The sequence below is a fragment of the Neopelma chrysocephalum genome, unplaced genomic scaffold, assembly GCF_003984885.1.
Source record: "Neopelma chrysocephalum unplaced genomic scaffold, ASM398488v2 Primary Assembly neopelma1_63, whole genome shotgun sequence".
NCBI lineage: Eukaryota > Metazoa > Chordata > Aves > Passeriformes > Pipridae > Neopelma > Neopelma chrysocephalum.
This window is the reverse complement of record NW_020897720.1, coordinates 4,083,655-4,099,503: the sequence shown is the minus strand read 5'-3', so window position 1 is coordinate 4,099,503 and position 15,849 is coordinate 4,083,655. Positions and strand designations below refer to the sequence as shown.

The window sequence follows — 15,849 nt, the reverse complement described above, 5'->3', positions numbered from 1 at the left end:
GGCTTCCAGTGAGACTGGGAGCAGCAGGCGCGTGCCCTATCTGGAGGCAGGTGTAGGTAGGTGGTTGAGCTGTCACTGGTGTTCCTCACCTGCCTCCAGGGACAACACCATGCACCCCACGTTCAGGACAGCACCTCAGGCAGCTACAGAGCAGGGGCCCACAGAAGCCATGCTTGTTTTCTCGCAAGCATTTTCCTGCTGGCTGAACAGCCTCACACCCGCACACCTGTGGCTCTCCAGGCACCTTCCGTAGGGCTCCTGTGCCCCTGGAACACCCCGTGTGAGATGGGCGCTCCTGCCGGCAGCAGGACTGTGCAGGAGCTGCACCTCGAACACCCAAGGACAAACACTTGGTGCTGTGCATTGTGCGTCTGAGCGAGTTTAATGGGTAGGAGCCAGGTGTTAAACAAGCTACAGCCCCCCCCAACGCCGGTCAGCATCTGGCACCATCAGTCTGAGCTCTGCAGCGAGACGGACTCATCAGCGTGCACTGAGAACAGCACGAGGTGCACGGGCTGCTGCCCTGCACGCCCTGACCTCCTCCCCTTCTCGCTCGGTAAAACTGACTCAGCCTGCAAGGGATCCCTCACCCCCACACACCAGCTGCAGCTGCTCCAAGGCAGGCACGGGAAAGGGCTGTCAGGTCACGGCACACAGTATTTGGTCACTGTCTGCACTCCTCAGAGAAGTTGCTGTTTATCAGAGTCCAATCACTTTTCCTTTACTCACAGAGCTAAGAAAGAGAATGCAAGGAAATGCGGGTAACTCGGCTCTGAGGCTGCCCTGCTCATTTCAGGGCTGCCTGCTGACACAGCAGCACATGGGCAGCGGCCCAAGCACTGCCCCCAGCTCTGCCAAGGCATCCAGGGGCAGCACCACCACCACCATAACACAGTGGGGGCAGACCAGGGGACACCCAGAGCACCTGGCACTGGGCACAGAATGCTGGTCTGGAGCTGGCCATCACCGTGTGCTGTTGGGGCACGGCATCACTCCATCCCTGACAGGGGTCAGAGTGCCAGGGCAGGGCAAGGGCAGGGCAGGACCCCAAGGGCACTGACTGTGGACCCACACCAGCTCATGTCACACGTCAAATCACAACTGAGACATGTCTCTCTTGCTATCAACATGTATGTCACTGAGGGCTTGGATATCAAGGATGAAAACACCAAGATGAAGCATAGAAAACCCAGTGGTCTTCCAAAGTCTACAAAACCTTGGAAGGGAAGACATCTGGGGAGCCCCACCTGCAGGGCTGGGTTCACTGAAGCCACAGCTGAAACAGTGGCTGTTTTGGGGTCCAGGGCACCTCCTGCTGATGTACTTCTCGGGGAGCTCGTTATCAGCATTTGGAGAGGTTCCACTTTGATACCCCTGCACTAAAATGAGTTGCAGATCAAACCAGGCAGTCAACAGAATTTTTAAATTAAACTACAAAATTACTTAAAATCCCCTTTGAGGATGTTATCAGAGGGTTAACACCCACTCTTGGCTTCAGATAATACAGCAGCAATAAATGGTAATGTGCGCTATGGAACATGATTTATTTTTGCTGAGCAGGCTTGGCATTATAAATCTCAGCACTCTTAACATTTAAAGTTGTTATTCCAATGACAAAATAGACATGAGGGAGATAACAGTCTTTATCTCCATTACTGTTTTATTGTTGTTCAGAGAATATGGATACGGACTGATCCAAGGGTAGGAAAATCACAGCAATTTGTTTGCATACTGGGGAAGCTGAGATAATGGTTGTGTTTTACGACCACACCAGGGAATCAGCTGAAACGTAGGACAGAGAAGATCGAAACGGGAGATTAATCGGCTATTTTGGTTTCTGGTTTCTATTCCGGTTACCTTTCCATTCCCAGGACCTGCCTTAGTGCAGCGTTCAGAGAGACGGTGCACGCGCGTGGCTGAACAGCTGACTCGTGGCACCCGAGTGAGCGAGGAAACAGGCTTTAAAGGAAACAAAAAGGCTGCAGAACAGTTCTGTGCAATGCAGACAAACAGCACTGCCACGGAGGCAGGATCCTTCTGGATACTCAGCTGCCTGGAAATGACTCTCCTCTTTCCCCCAGACCCGCTGCCTGGGCTCCTGCAGCCCCCTGAGGGGCCGCAACACAGACCTCCTGACCTGTCTGGCATTTTTCCTCCTTCCCAAGGGACACATCGCACCTCAGAGTACCACAACACCCTCTGTAAGCTGAGCCTCAAACAGTGAGCTGGAGCTGTGGTAAGGGCCATGCTGCAGAGGGGTTAAGCAGCTAAAGGTTGAAAACCAAAACAACAGAAACCCTACATAAACCATGCAGCCAATCTGTCCCATCCCAGGACCTGGGCCAGGGAGGACAACCCTTTCCCCTCAAGAAATCAGGCTCATGATGCACCAGGAGAAAACAACAACCACTGCTGGAACTGCCCTGAATGGAGACATTGACTCCAACAGCTCAATTATGCCTTTACTGGGGAGGATGGCACAGTGGTGAGCTGGACACAGTGTTCCTGACAATGTACAAACAACGCACCAGTGTCCACACATCCGGGTTCCAGTGGCCAGGAGCTGGGGCAGGTGGCCACTGTGGCATCTCACCCTTTAGCGGAACGCTGGGGACGGGCCCAGGCCAGTCCCGGGTTCACTCTGTCCCAACCTCCCTTTCCAGGGCAGGGCAGTCGCCAGCTCCCCAACTCATGAGGACTTTGGGAGGGCTGTGAGGAGCTCAGGTGTCACTGCCCAGGGATGCTGAGTGTCCAGGAGTCACGGCAGATCTACACAGGGATGCTGGGACGAGAAGTCCGGAGGTCTTTTGGTGTTTACCCACCAGCTCCAGGCAGACTGGCTGAGTAGCAGCTCCACCAGTGCTGGCTGCCCGGACCCCTGGTGTGTACCCGCTGCCCAGACCCTCGGTGGGTGCCCACACAGCACTGCCCGGGCGCTCCCCGTGGTGCCCGAGCCCCGAGCCAGCCCCGGCTGCAGCTGGGGCTTTGTGCCTGCTCAGCACATCGGCGTGAGCGCTGCCAGCTCCCGGCCGCAGCCGCACAGCCGAGATGGGGAGGAGCAGGGAGGAAGCAGCCGCTATTTTTAACCTGCCTGATCAGCATCCTGCCAGGTCAACACGCCTCGGCTCCACTCCGTTTGCCGGCTCTGCGGCCTCACCTCCGCCCCAGCCGAGACCGACACACACCTCTCACAGGTAACGGGAGGAGGCACCAGCCCACACCAGCAGCACTTCCAGAGACCCGGCAGCTGGGGCTTATATTCTCAAAGGATTTCTTCCACAAGCATTTATTCCCCCAGCCGATCACCACCGAGCAAGGTTGGACTTAATGATCTTGGAGGTCTTTTCCAACCTTAATGATTCTATGATTCTAAACCTGCTGGCAGGGGTATTGCCTCTGCTCCAGCTTCCAGAGTTAGGGAAGCTGGTGATTACCTGGTCTGCCATGGCATTCAGCCCTTCAACCTGCTGACCTTCCAGGCACCAGATCTCGCCAGCTCTTTGGGGAGGAGGCATCAGGGGTTTGGCAGAGCCCTGCAGACTCCTGTTCACACAAGCAGCCACAAGAACCTTGCCCGGGAGCAAGGACAGGCTGGGTCAGATCAGGCACACATCCAGCCCAGCATCTCATCTCCAATGGACAACAGGCAATGCATACAAACAGGGCAACCATGCAACGTTTCCACTAATATTCTCCCACCCTCTGCAACGTTCAGCTCAGGAGGATCCTTAGCCAAGGTGGTCTCTCTGCATTTAGTAAACCTCAACCACTTCACTAAGTCCCACAATTCCATTTGGAAACCTGAGGATGGGGCTGTCCTAGCTGGTACCCCAAGGACTGCCATGTGAGCACCCACAGCATGCCCCAAGGTCTTGGGCTCGAGGGAAAGACCAGTGCTGGGTTCTGATCTGCTGCAGCTGGTTCCCAGAGTAGGAGGACCCGACAGCAACAGGGACTGGGGCGATACTGCACTGTAAGGTCACACCACTCCATGTTGCTGTTGGTGCTTGCTGGGAGTGACCCAGTTTTCCCCAGCATTGGAGAGGGAGCAGCTCCCAGCTTGGTCCACAGAGATGAGGAGGAGGAGACAGATGCAAGCCCCCCAGATGCCATCACCAGTGACCAGGCATCCTCGTTACAGCCCATCACAGACCCACAGCGGTGGGTCAGTCACATCATTACCTGCTCCCAGTCCTCTCAGTAATCCCTAGATTACAGAGTCCCCAGGCACATCTATTCTCTCATTAATCTCTGGATTAAAGTATCCCCAAATCGGCTTTGACGCAGTGCACTGGAAACAGCTGAGTTACGCTTTGCTCCTGCAGCGATCCTGGATTAGGCAGAAGGAGACATGTCCGTGGGTCCTTCCCACCCAGTGGGAGCACAGGCTCAGGGAAAGCAAGGGAGGTCTAAATACAGTATGTGTATAAATAAAAAGCAGAAAGGATAGGATTGTGTTTCGTAATCAAAGTACTTATCTGACAAAACAACTTCATGGAGGTTCCTGGATTAATTAAATCTCAATCCAGATGATCTCCAAACAGCAACTCACATCATTCGCGACAACAGAAATACCCAACAGCTCTCGCCCTAACACAGCACTGGGAAACGCCTCACTTGGTGCTTTCCTGGGGACTACACACAGATTTTTAAAAAAGCCACCTCTGTACCACAGAGAGCTCGAGACAAACTGCCCTGGCATCAGGGCCCTCTCCTGCAGCAGGATGGCAGGGCAGGGATACAGATGGGAATGACAGAGAGGCAAAGGGGTTACAGAGGGAATAACAAGATTAAACAAGGAAAAGGAAATGAAGGCTTAGTGGTAGATTTCTCAACTGCAAAACCTATTCATTTTGGGAAACACTCCCCCAGGAGATTAAAGATTTGCCAGCGCATCAGCCAGTGCCTGGGGAAAGGGTGTGGGGAGCAGCCAGGAGTGGCTGCAGTGTGGCATGACCATCCCGCCCAGTGGGCACGGCATATCCCTGAGGCCACACAGCCCCAGCAGGGTCAGCCCCATGCCTGCAGGGGAGAAGGTCCCTTGGCAGAGCCATCAGAAATCAGGAATGTCCCCCTGGAGGGGCCAGGGACCCAGCTGGCTGCAGAGCAGCCCCACACCATGGCCATGGGTACTCCCAAGGGTCCTCCTCCAACAGCACAACCACCTGGCCATGGCCACCTTCCCACACAGCCCAGGCGAGGCCACTGCTCCTCCTCCCAGTGCCATGCTGGGAATCGTGGGTGCCAGGGCTGTGCCACACCTCTGCCATCCACAGCCATTGCTGGGTCTGAGGCATTGAGACCACGTTAAAAGCCAAAGCACACCCCAAAATGCAGTCCCCAAAATGCACACCCCACCCAAAGTGCCTTCCCAGAGCAGGTCCCCAGAATGGGGGGCGCAGGGCACCCATCACATCCTGGAACAGTTCCTAGGTCTGTTGCATCATGCCAGAAGGAAGGGATATGTCTCTGTGTTTCCACGTGAAAGGGCGACTCCACCATGGCCATTGTGGGGTCAAGGCCTGAGGGCTCTTCGCACGGACACCAGGACATCTGACAGCATCAGGGCAGGAACAGAGCTGGACAGGAGAATCCTGTCCCAACAGCAAGGTGCCCAAGGGGAGACATGCAAGGCTGTGGTCCCGGCCACACTCACAGGTGGGGGACAGGACAGGCAGTGCCAGCATGGCCTTGGTCCACCCAGCCCTGCCACCAGAGCTCCCCGCCCCAGGAGGGACCCACAGCCCTCAGGCCAGCCTGGTGCTCAGCATCCCTCCTCCATCAGAGGACACCTGCAACAGGGCAGGTGTGCACAGACATGGAACACCAATATGAGGCGTTGTCCTACTGGGCTGAGCCATGACTGAGCTCCTGTCCCACCTAAATCCGCTGAGCACACAAGCTGGTCCCATGGCTGCTCCCTCAGGGCAGGGCTCGTGGAAAGGGGTGTTCATGCCATTCCTCCCATTCCTTCCTCATTTGGAGGTATTTGCCCAACTGTGGACTCAGACATGGCCAGGTGGATAGAACTGCTGCACAAAAAAGGTGACACCCACAGCCTGAAGCCTTTAGTAGATAGGCGTTTTGGATCCAGCCACTGAAACGGGCCAACTCGGGGCTGGGGGGAAAGGGGGAGGCGCAAAGGGCCCTTCTACATCTCCTGCAAGCACGCCTAAAAGTGGAAGCTACTCCAATGGTTGTTTGTATTCAAGTGTCTCAATTTGTCCTACTTTTGCCTGGGCACTCAGCAGAATTGCCAATGAAGACAGATTTATGCAGCAGAACAAACCAAGCATATTTTCTGTACATTTTTCACATGAGATCTGGCGTTCCGGGGCAGCGCTCTGAGATCTGAGCCGGCATCGCCCTGGAACCCACTCACCCCGCTCCCTGCACTCGGTGAACCCCATGACATGGCCGGGGTTGTGCTCTGCACCTCAGCACCTCCACACTCCCTGGCGACCCGAGTCGAATTAGCACAAGGGCGAGTTCGTTCTCGGCAGTACTTGGAGCCGCACAAGAACAAGGCATTCAAGTGTGCACTTGTGAAATACCATCCTCACCCCACATTTGCATGAAAATACAAGACCTATTTAAGTGACAACACCACTTCACTAAACCAAATTACATAACCTGGCTTGTTCTCCCAGCTGACACACCAGAGACACCTTCATTTCCAAAGCAAGTCTGCACCTGCTGCACAGCGTTTGGAAGGATCTTTTTCTTTTTTTTAACCAGAAGACAGATTACCAGCCACAGCGTTTTAGGAATATGCTGCTTTCACATGTAGAAAAAAATAAAACTGAATTACCTAAATTTTTTACCCATTAGCAAGGTCTACCATTCCAAAGTGCACTCAGCCTCCCTCTAGCACAACCACTGCATGGAGACTCAGGAGTCCTACACAGCATGAGGTGAAGAGAAATTCATAGCTGATACACAGCCATTAAGCTCCTCCCGTACTTCCCCCCGCCCCGCCACCACAGCAGGGACCACCCCAGCCGAGTCGGTCACCAACTGCACAAACGCCTCTGGCTGTTTCGTTTCTACGGAGGGGGGTTGCTATAGTTCACTAGTAGATGCACAAGGCTCTTCTGAAAATGCCAGCATACAGCCACAGATCACCAGACAGGCTGGATCGTATCACTGAAACCTCGGGTTGGAAAATCCCCAGACCTCCTGGTGTCACAGAATCACTGCGGGCTCATCTCAACCCTCCATCCCTCTCAACCAGGAAACCCAAGTTCTCAGCAGGTCACAACCAGGCAGCTACAGCCTATTTTTTTATTTACTGGCTGTTGCAGCTGCCTTTTAGAATGCAGCAAACGGCAAACTCGTCCTTCCACGGCACACAGCACATGGGTGATGTGAGCCAGACGACTGCGAGCTAAGCCTCATCCTGGCCACACCACCCTCCTGGAAGCACCGGCTCACACCATCCCTCCCAGCAGAAACGTCCTGCCAGGGTGGCGTGGCCTCCACAGGTCCATCACAGCCCACGGTGGGTCCACCCACCCCCTGGCCCCACGGTGTGAGACACCCAGGGAGAGCAGCAGAGCCACGGATGCCGCCGGGCATCACCTCCCCTGCCTCGGGGGGCTGTCACGCCGAGCACTCACGTTCCAGCTACACATAAGCAACACGAACGATCATTTTCTCACCAGGTGTCCAAAGCTTTCCATTACTATATCAAGCCAAAGACTTCCCACTAGATAAACCCTCCTTTAGCCATGTGCTGGAGACATAAAATTCCCAAAGTCTGATCGTATGTTGGCTTCCTCTAAGCCTCAGGAGAATGACACAGTAAGGGAAAGCCTCTTTGGCTACTAATTAAGCTATGAATAAGCCTGTTCAGACCCTGCTATGGGGTCTGGTTTTTGAAGCCTCATTGAAGGGGTCAGCGCTACCGGGAGGGATGGGGGGGTTCGGTTTGGCTTTACAGCAGCGTCAGTTTCCTCCCGAAGCGAGGGAGCAAAGGGAGGTTGTGACAGAGCTGAAGTCGACAGCTCTTCGGCTGCCAGGGAGGACAGCAGAGGCGGCTGCAGCTTCCTCCCCATCCCTCCTTCACCCCTCGCTGGTGGAGCTGCCTTTGTGGCGGCTGCGGCGTCATGTGCCGGGTGAGCTCACGTTCCGATGCCTGAACCGAACATGGCCACACCATCTCTTCCACTCCCGAGCCATTATGGGAAACCACTTTCAAATGCACCATGAGCCTCACTGGGGCTGTGACATTATCCATGTCCAACAGCCTTGGCATCTACTCGCCTCTGCAACGCACCAGTCAGGATTCGCATTCCTTCCTGCAGCGGCTTGTAGGGAAAACAGCCCCGAGACAACTGTTCCATTCGGTGACGAGACCTGCCACTAGCGTTTGCCGTATTCCCGCACCTCACAGCGCGGCTCCAGCCACCTGCGGCACCGCGAACGCCCTCAGAGACTGAGAAAACCGATCTCGAACCGCGGCCGCCGCCCGCATCCCTCCGGCTTCCAGCGAGCCCCGCATCCCTCCGGCCCCGCGGGCTCCGCTCCAGCGGGAAGGGGTTGCGGAGGAGCCGGGACCCCCCTCGCTCCCGGAGCCAGAGGAACCCGGCGGGGGCGCGGGGACTCCCGGAGGGGCCCGGCGGGGCTGGGGGCTCGGCAGCCGGGCGGGAGCGCGGGGCTGCGGCCGCCCCGGGGCGGGAGACGGGGGCGGCTGCACCCCGAGCGCTGCTGCGGGCGGCTCTCGGGGCCCCGGCTCAGCCGGCCCCGCACCCGCCGAGGGACCAGCCCGGCCCGGGGGAGCCCACCCGGCGGCACCCGGCGCTGCTGAGTCACCGGAGCGGCTCCGCCGCGCCCGCACCGACCCTCCGGGGCCGCCGCCGCGGGGCTGCCCGGCCCGGCCGGGGGCAGCGGTGTCGGTCCCGGGACAGCGGGGGCGCGGGGAGCCGCGGGGAGCCGCGGGGGAGGGAGCGGGGCGATGCGGGGCGATGCGGGCGGGGGCCGGGGCCGCTGCGGGGCGGCCTCACCTGCTGCAGGCGGGCCGGGGCCGGGGGCTGCGGGCCGGGCTCACCTTCCGTGGCATAGCTGTGGTCTCGCAGGAAACTGCTGCTGATCTTGCGGGTCTCAGCGTCCTCCTCCATTGACGGCGGGCAGGCGGGCGCGGGGCGTCAGCAGCCGCAGCCGCGGATCCATCATCCCCCCCCGCGCCCTGCTCCGCGGCGGCGGCCGCCAAATGCGGCGGGGGGGGCGCAGGGGCGGCGGTGCCCGGTGGCTCCTCCCATACGGCACCGACCGGCACCGCGCGGGCGGGCGGAGCGCGGCGCGGCTCAGCCCCGGACCCGGGGGACGCTCCTGCCCGGGGATGCTCCTGCCACGGGATGCTCCTGCCACGGGACGCTCCCTCCTGCCCGGGGACGCGCTTGCACCGGGGACGCTCCTGCCTGGGGGATACTCCTGCCCTCGGACGCTCCCTTCTGCCCGGGGATGCTCCTTACTGCCCGGGGCGCCACTGCCCCTGGGGGAAGCTTCTCCAGCTTTCAGGCAGAAGGACCGCTGCTCCCTGACCAGCCTGCCCCAAACACAAGATTCCAGCCGCCGGATGACACCAGACCGTTTTTTGGCAGGGCCACAGCATGTGAACTCCGGGTGACCCAGGACAGGGGATGCAGCAAGGGCCACGGGGGTGACCATGCCAGCAGTGCCAAGGTGTGTGCCCACGGGCACCTGGCCCAGGCTCACCCTGTCTCGGCTATGGAAGGGGGTGGGGATGCTCAGTGACTTATGGCTGTGAAGATCAGTGTGAGTGGGGGGATTGGTGGCATCCAGGAAAAAGGATGAGCACAGGGGCCATGGGAGAAGGGAGGGCTCTCCTGGTCAGGGCATACCAGGGCTATAATCTGGACATATCATCTGGTGCACGCCAAAGGGAAACAATTGCTCCTTGGGAGGGTTTTGTGTCTTGGCATAGTCCAGGAAGAAGCCTTGGCACTGGCTGAGCCACTGGCAGACATGGAGGAAACTCACAGGGAGCAACTTCCCTCAACTCCTGCACTTGAAGTTGGAGGTAAAACCCAACCTCAGTGTCAGGGCATGAGATGTCCCCAGCCAGGCAGCGATGTGCACACTGGGCAGCTGTGGGGGAACAGGCACGACACCACACTCTCACACCAGCACCCAAACCAACCCACAGTGTTCCCTCTGCCCCCCACTCTCCACTCCCCAGACAGCTGCTGAAGGGAAGCATGCATGGACACAGCCTGGGGTCTGACCCAGGCCTCCACCCCACAGCACACCCCTGCCCCACACTGCTGCCAAGACCCACCTCAGCACTGCCTGGGTTCACTCTGGCCAGGAACATCATCGGTGCTGGGCACTGGCTGTGCACATGGGCACAGGCCCCGTGGCACCTCTGCACTGTGTGCCCACCTGCCCAGCACCCCTCAAGCCCCCCACACCACGGGGCCAGGGTCAGCTGCAGGGACTGCAGAGCTCAGAGTGCCATGGCACAGGAGCTGCTTGACAGCCCAGGGCCACATCAATGGGGAGCGTTACTGTTCATGGAACTGGAGAATGCAGAGGGAATGGACAAAGACGGTGGATAACATTGTAAATACAGCTCAATTTCCTCTTACAACTGTAGTTCCACAATTAAAATCTCACTGGGGAGGTGCAAAATTTTGCAGCCTGTGTAACTATTCTGCTGAGATTGCGCTGACTCCTTGGGGGTGCTTATTTCAGGGGATGTGCAGGAGAGAGCATCTCTGAGTGAGAAGGCTCAAGGACTCCAGCACATCCAGTATGCAGGTGTTGTGGGCATCACCCTACACTGCTGCACCACTACGCCACCCCACCACCACACCCCCCACACCATTGCACTGCCCCACGCCTTTTGGAGGAGTGTGTGGATCCTCTCAGATGAGAGGCAAGAGAGAGGGAAAGCTCATTCTACCCATGTCATGTCCTTATGAGGGAAAGGTGAATTCCCAGGCCCACAGCTGCCTGCCTCCCCAGGACGTTTTCTGACACACTGTCACACGGAGGTTGATATAAGGCATTGTAAAATTGCACCTTGGAGAACTCTGGCAATTACTCATATGCATATGTAACTTCAGGATTTGTCAGTCAACCACAGCACATCATAGGCCACTCATTAATACAGGGATTACTGATGTGACAAGCCAGAAGCATTCATCAGACAGGCATGAGCCTGAAGTCTCCATGCCCAAGCCTTTACTGAATTATGCTGGAATGTGAGTTACGTGCTATAATCACCAGGCACATGTGTAAGTCAACCAAACACGTTGTGTTTGAGGCTGAGGTTGCTCTCGGCAACAGTGGGTGAGAGCCACAGGTTACTCTGAACTCGCTCCCTGTGACAAGGCACAGGACCTGGCTGTGGTTTCACAGCACAGCACAGAGATGTGTTGACCAAAGCTCGCCTGCAGGCCAAAGAGAGCCACAGCATTAACACTGTGCTTGACAAATAACTTCTGTGTTGCTGACAGCTCCTCGTACATGTGACAGCACAGGGGACCAGACCTGAACATGACACCACAGCACTCAGAACTGCTGCTGGCTTTGGGCAAGTCAGCTGACACCTCTGTCTGTGGTCTCCTGTCTCCCAAGGGAGGGGAAGGCATGGACCTCCCACAGGGAAAGAGAGAAGAAAAAGGAAGATTCAAACCACACCACAACACTACCCCCAGGAAATGGGTTCCCTCTGCCTACGAGGTGTGTTTGCCCACAGGTGTCCTGTAATGGACAGGAGCAACTCCAGAAAAGAAAAATAAAGATGAATTTTGAATAAGCAGTTGTTACCATATCACCTCCTCCCGTCAGATCTCAAATGGCAAACCCCAGGCCAAAGGCAATGCCCAGGTGAGTAACAAGCCCCTACAACATCCGTGAATATCAGAAACAGAACCAGTGACCCCCTTCCCTTCCTTTTCAGCAGACTCTGTTTTTAGCGTATTTCCATTTTAACAAGTGCCAAGTCCTTTCTCCTTTATTAACTAGAAAGATTATTCTCCCCATTGTGCATGAATTATAATTATGTATTCATAAGTCCTGCAAAGTTTTTCAACACACCGTATCATTTAAACACATCCACAAGCCACCTGTTTGTTATGCAATGCGCATAGGAGCTGCATCATGAAATCCATTTATTCTCAGCTTTTTAAAATCCAGGAACGAGCCTTTACAATAACTAAAAGCATTAGCTGTCCTAAGCAGGAATCCATTTGCAGATTAAATTCGCCAAAGGTCAGCTTGTAGCTGTCACTGTTTTCCAAACCCCCAGGTGTCCATCATGTTCTGTACTTTGACATCTCCTGAAGAGCCAGGACACTTTCCACTCCAATGATTTTTGCTTCAATTAGAGGTTTAAGAGCTCCATGCTCAGGTTTCTGTGGGATCTAAACTGTGTGTGAAGAATAATTGAATCAAACCTCCGATTTTATGCTCGGCGCAGAACTTCCTTCACCTCATTTATTTTACCCTTCCATCCATGAGCACTAAATCTATTTTCCTAATTACTGCTCTAGGTTAGAACACTACCCTCATCTTTTAACCATTATATATAGGCAACAAAATTTCTTTTAAACCTGTAATAATTATTTCTGTTAGTTAACTGGTCATTAGCACAGTGCCATCAGCAGGGTGCCAGCTTGTTGGACAGTGCCAGAGGTCAGCCTGCATGGAGAAACACAGCTGACAGCCTGTGCCCACGGCATAGGGGATAGGGCTGGCAGTGAAAGCCTTGAGGTCCTGTGCTCTGCCTGCCACAGGTATGTGGGCAGCACAGCGACCTTGGGCCATGAGCAGACACTGCTGCCCTGGCTCTGCCTCTTCCCGTGGTTGGAACGTCCCCCTGCTCCAGGGTGGGACAGGGAACCACTCTCTGAAAGTGGTACATGCTGCCACCCTGCAGCATCTCAGATTTGTAGATTTATCAAACTATGGACCAACACAGGTGGTGGGCAGCTCCATCTGCACTAACCAGGTCTGTGATGCTTTAACTGAAAGCCCATCTCTGTGTGGGAAGGGAAGCCAGGGCTGGTGTGACACTTCTCAGCACCTGGTCTGTGATCTGGGTGAAGGTCATGGCACACAATTAGTATTCTGAGAGGAAGAGCACTTAAAGCCCTTGTACAGTTTCTCTCATCATGTCCAGTTCCCAATGTGTTCCAAGTCCTTCAGCTTGCAGATTCCAGTAGACACAGCACTTTGGCTTCACAAATCTGAGAAGCTAATTATGCAGCAAAAATGCGTAATTACACTCCTGCTCTCCCACATGTAATCAGTGTCAGCCAGCCAGGCTGGTGGCTGGCTGGCCCATATTTAAGGGACAACCCAAAAGAGAAAGGGCTGCGTCAGGACAGAGCCCCCCATGCTGCCCACACTGCAGGGACCCAGAGCTTCTCACCATCCCCAGTGCTGAACACATCTGACACCACAGGTGCAGTGTTCCTGGGATGGCCAGAGACACAGACAGCAGGTCAGGGACCCTGCTCTCCAGAGGACCACAGACACTAGAGTGCTTCATATCTGGTGGATAAATATTACCCCAGCAGCAGAGCTGAGAACCCAGAGAGACCAATGCTCCTCACTTCCAGCCCAGGGAGCCTGGGGAAGGCTCAGGAAGGGCACCAGCTTGTGCCAGCCAACAGACCATCCCCATCCAGCCATGCAGGGTGGGTGAACCCACTCTAGATGAACACTTTCCTGGTGAACACCTTGTGTGGGAGGACAGTCTTCTTCCCCCACAGACGGAGCACTGGGCTGCTGCATGGGAATATCTGCAACCCCCACCACACGTTACCATCCTCACTGAGCCCCTGCACACTCCCCACCATGCTCTGGAGCCCTGCCCTTGTGCTCCTGCAGCACAGCCAAAGAGCTGACTTCACTGCACTAAGTCAGTTGTTTCGCATGTTTTCTCCTGTAAATTGCATAAGCAAGCTAAAGAAGCCGTAACCCACATCCAGGGTGAAGTCCCAATCACAGGAACCTTAATTAGCATGACTTGAGGAAGACCAATAATTTACCAGATTAAACCAAGATCAAGAAAATTGGGAAGCCAGGTTGCATGCAGAGGGCAAGCTGAAGCCTTCTCCTTCACAAATGACGGAGAACAAGGGTCAGGACCTCGGGGCAAAAAAGGGAAGAATCAGTTCATTGAATGCAAAGTAGCCAAAGACTTCTGCCTCCCAAAGGTTGTATGATAAATTGATCTACTTGGCCTTGACCCCTGCTGCACTGTTACGGGTGCTGGTACAAGCTGTACATGATTAACAACACACCAGTAACGAGCACCGCCACACACCCAGCCCCGCTCAGGGAACAGCTGCTCCCCAAGGGCTTTCTCTCCTGCCTCCAATTAGACCAACCAGCTTCTGCAGCATTTTAGCAGCCCTTTCTTCAGATTCACTCTTTCCCTACTAAGCATTTTAATGCCAGGCTTTTCTGAAGCCCAAACATCATCTTATTCACTAGATCTCTCCTATCATGCAACTGTGCAACTGCAACACAGACATGGTGCTTCCAGGAAAAACTTGCTATGAATTATTTCTTACTCTACTCTACAGACAATCCAGCCATAACATACTCATGTCCTCTATATTATTACTGAATGATATTATTGCTAAATACACTACAGAACAGAAGTGATACCCCAAAAATTAAATGAGGAACAGAATATTTCATGAGGGTCTGAGACATCAATGTCTTTTAAAGGATACAGTGTAAACTGTTTGTCACATGTTCCTCACATCAGAGATATAATTAGCTTAAATACTTACACTGTAAATAGGATTTGCCACTTCTGAAGATTAAGGCCACATGCTACAGCATCGGAGCATCTGAACCAGTGGAGCACAGTCTGTGATAAGGAGTAAGTTTTTGGTTGAAAACAGCTACTCTGAGCAGTGCTGCAAGTAAGGCCAGTCCATGTTGGTGTTCTGCCTGCTCCTCTGGGTTTGGGTTTTACCTGGAGTAACAAACACCACCGCAGGTGACAGTGGAAGGCCAAACCTGACAGGCATTGGTTGGGTATCTGGGAGTGAAATGCCATCTAAGGGCACCAGTGCAGGTCTCCTGGGGAGCACTGGACACGGAACACACAGCCCAGGTACAGCCACCACAGCACACACACACCAGCTCCTTGCCCTAAAGGGCTCACAGGCTGCTGTAGCTAAATGTGATACAAGGGGTAAAGAGGTTGCAAGAGGACACTGGAACATCATTCATGAGAGAACCATGAGTGGAAACTGGGGTCAGGCTGAGTGAAGAAGAAGCAAGCTTTGTCATGCAGTGTATTTACACTGGGCGCTCAGATGGGATATTATTTGTGCAAATAACTATTTAGCATTTATTTCTGTTAAATTAGCAATTAATATGCAAAATTTTGTGTGGCCCCAAAGATGGATTTTATTTGAAAGGATGTATATCTGTGAAACATCAACACATCCAGATCATTGTGAATTGTGTTTCCTAAACTGCAATTACTCCATGGCCTTCAGTTAATTTGAATGTGTCCCACATCAAAAAGTAATGAAATCATAATATAAATTAAAACTAGGGCTGCCCACATCTTGCAACACAAGCACAGTAAGTTTCACAGCACTGTGAACCTGGAGCTGGGATTATTACTTTATAAAAGTCATCGTTCTTGTCCTCAGATGTCACCCAGCAGCAGCAGAGTGAAGCACACACAGATGCAGCCTGGCCAGCCTTGCAAAATGGAAAGCACAAGGGCTAATCAGTCAGACAGGATTAATTCCCCAAAGAAAAGGAAACTGGGTGACTGGCAGAGCAGCACTCCCAACCTGCGCAGGGATTAGCTGAAGTTCCACAATCGTCAGAAGGACAGAT

General features: G+C 54.5%; 1 protein-coding gene across 2 annotated transcripts in view; it reads right to left on the bottom strand.

The window, feature by feature from the left end:
* PPP2R2B (protein phosphatase 2 regulatory subunit Bbeta) overlaps positions 1-15,849 on the bottom strand; it is a 66,569-nt gene that overhangs the window by 37,087 nt on the left and 13,633 nt on the right. The window contains exon 1 of one of the 2 annotated variants that reach the window (XM_027683014.1): positions 9,050-9,207. The exons of the other annotated variant lie outside the window; for it this stretch is intronic. Coding sequence (XP_027538815.1) covers positions 9,050-9,119 — 70 coding nt within the window. The 5' untranslated portion in view covers positions 9,120-9,207. Of the gene's footprint in view, positions 1-9,049; positions 9,208-15,849 lie in introns of those variants that run through there. 2 annotated transcript variants of the gene reach the window in all.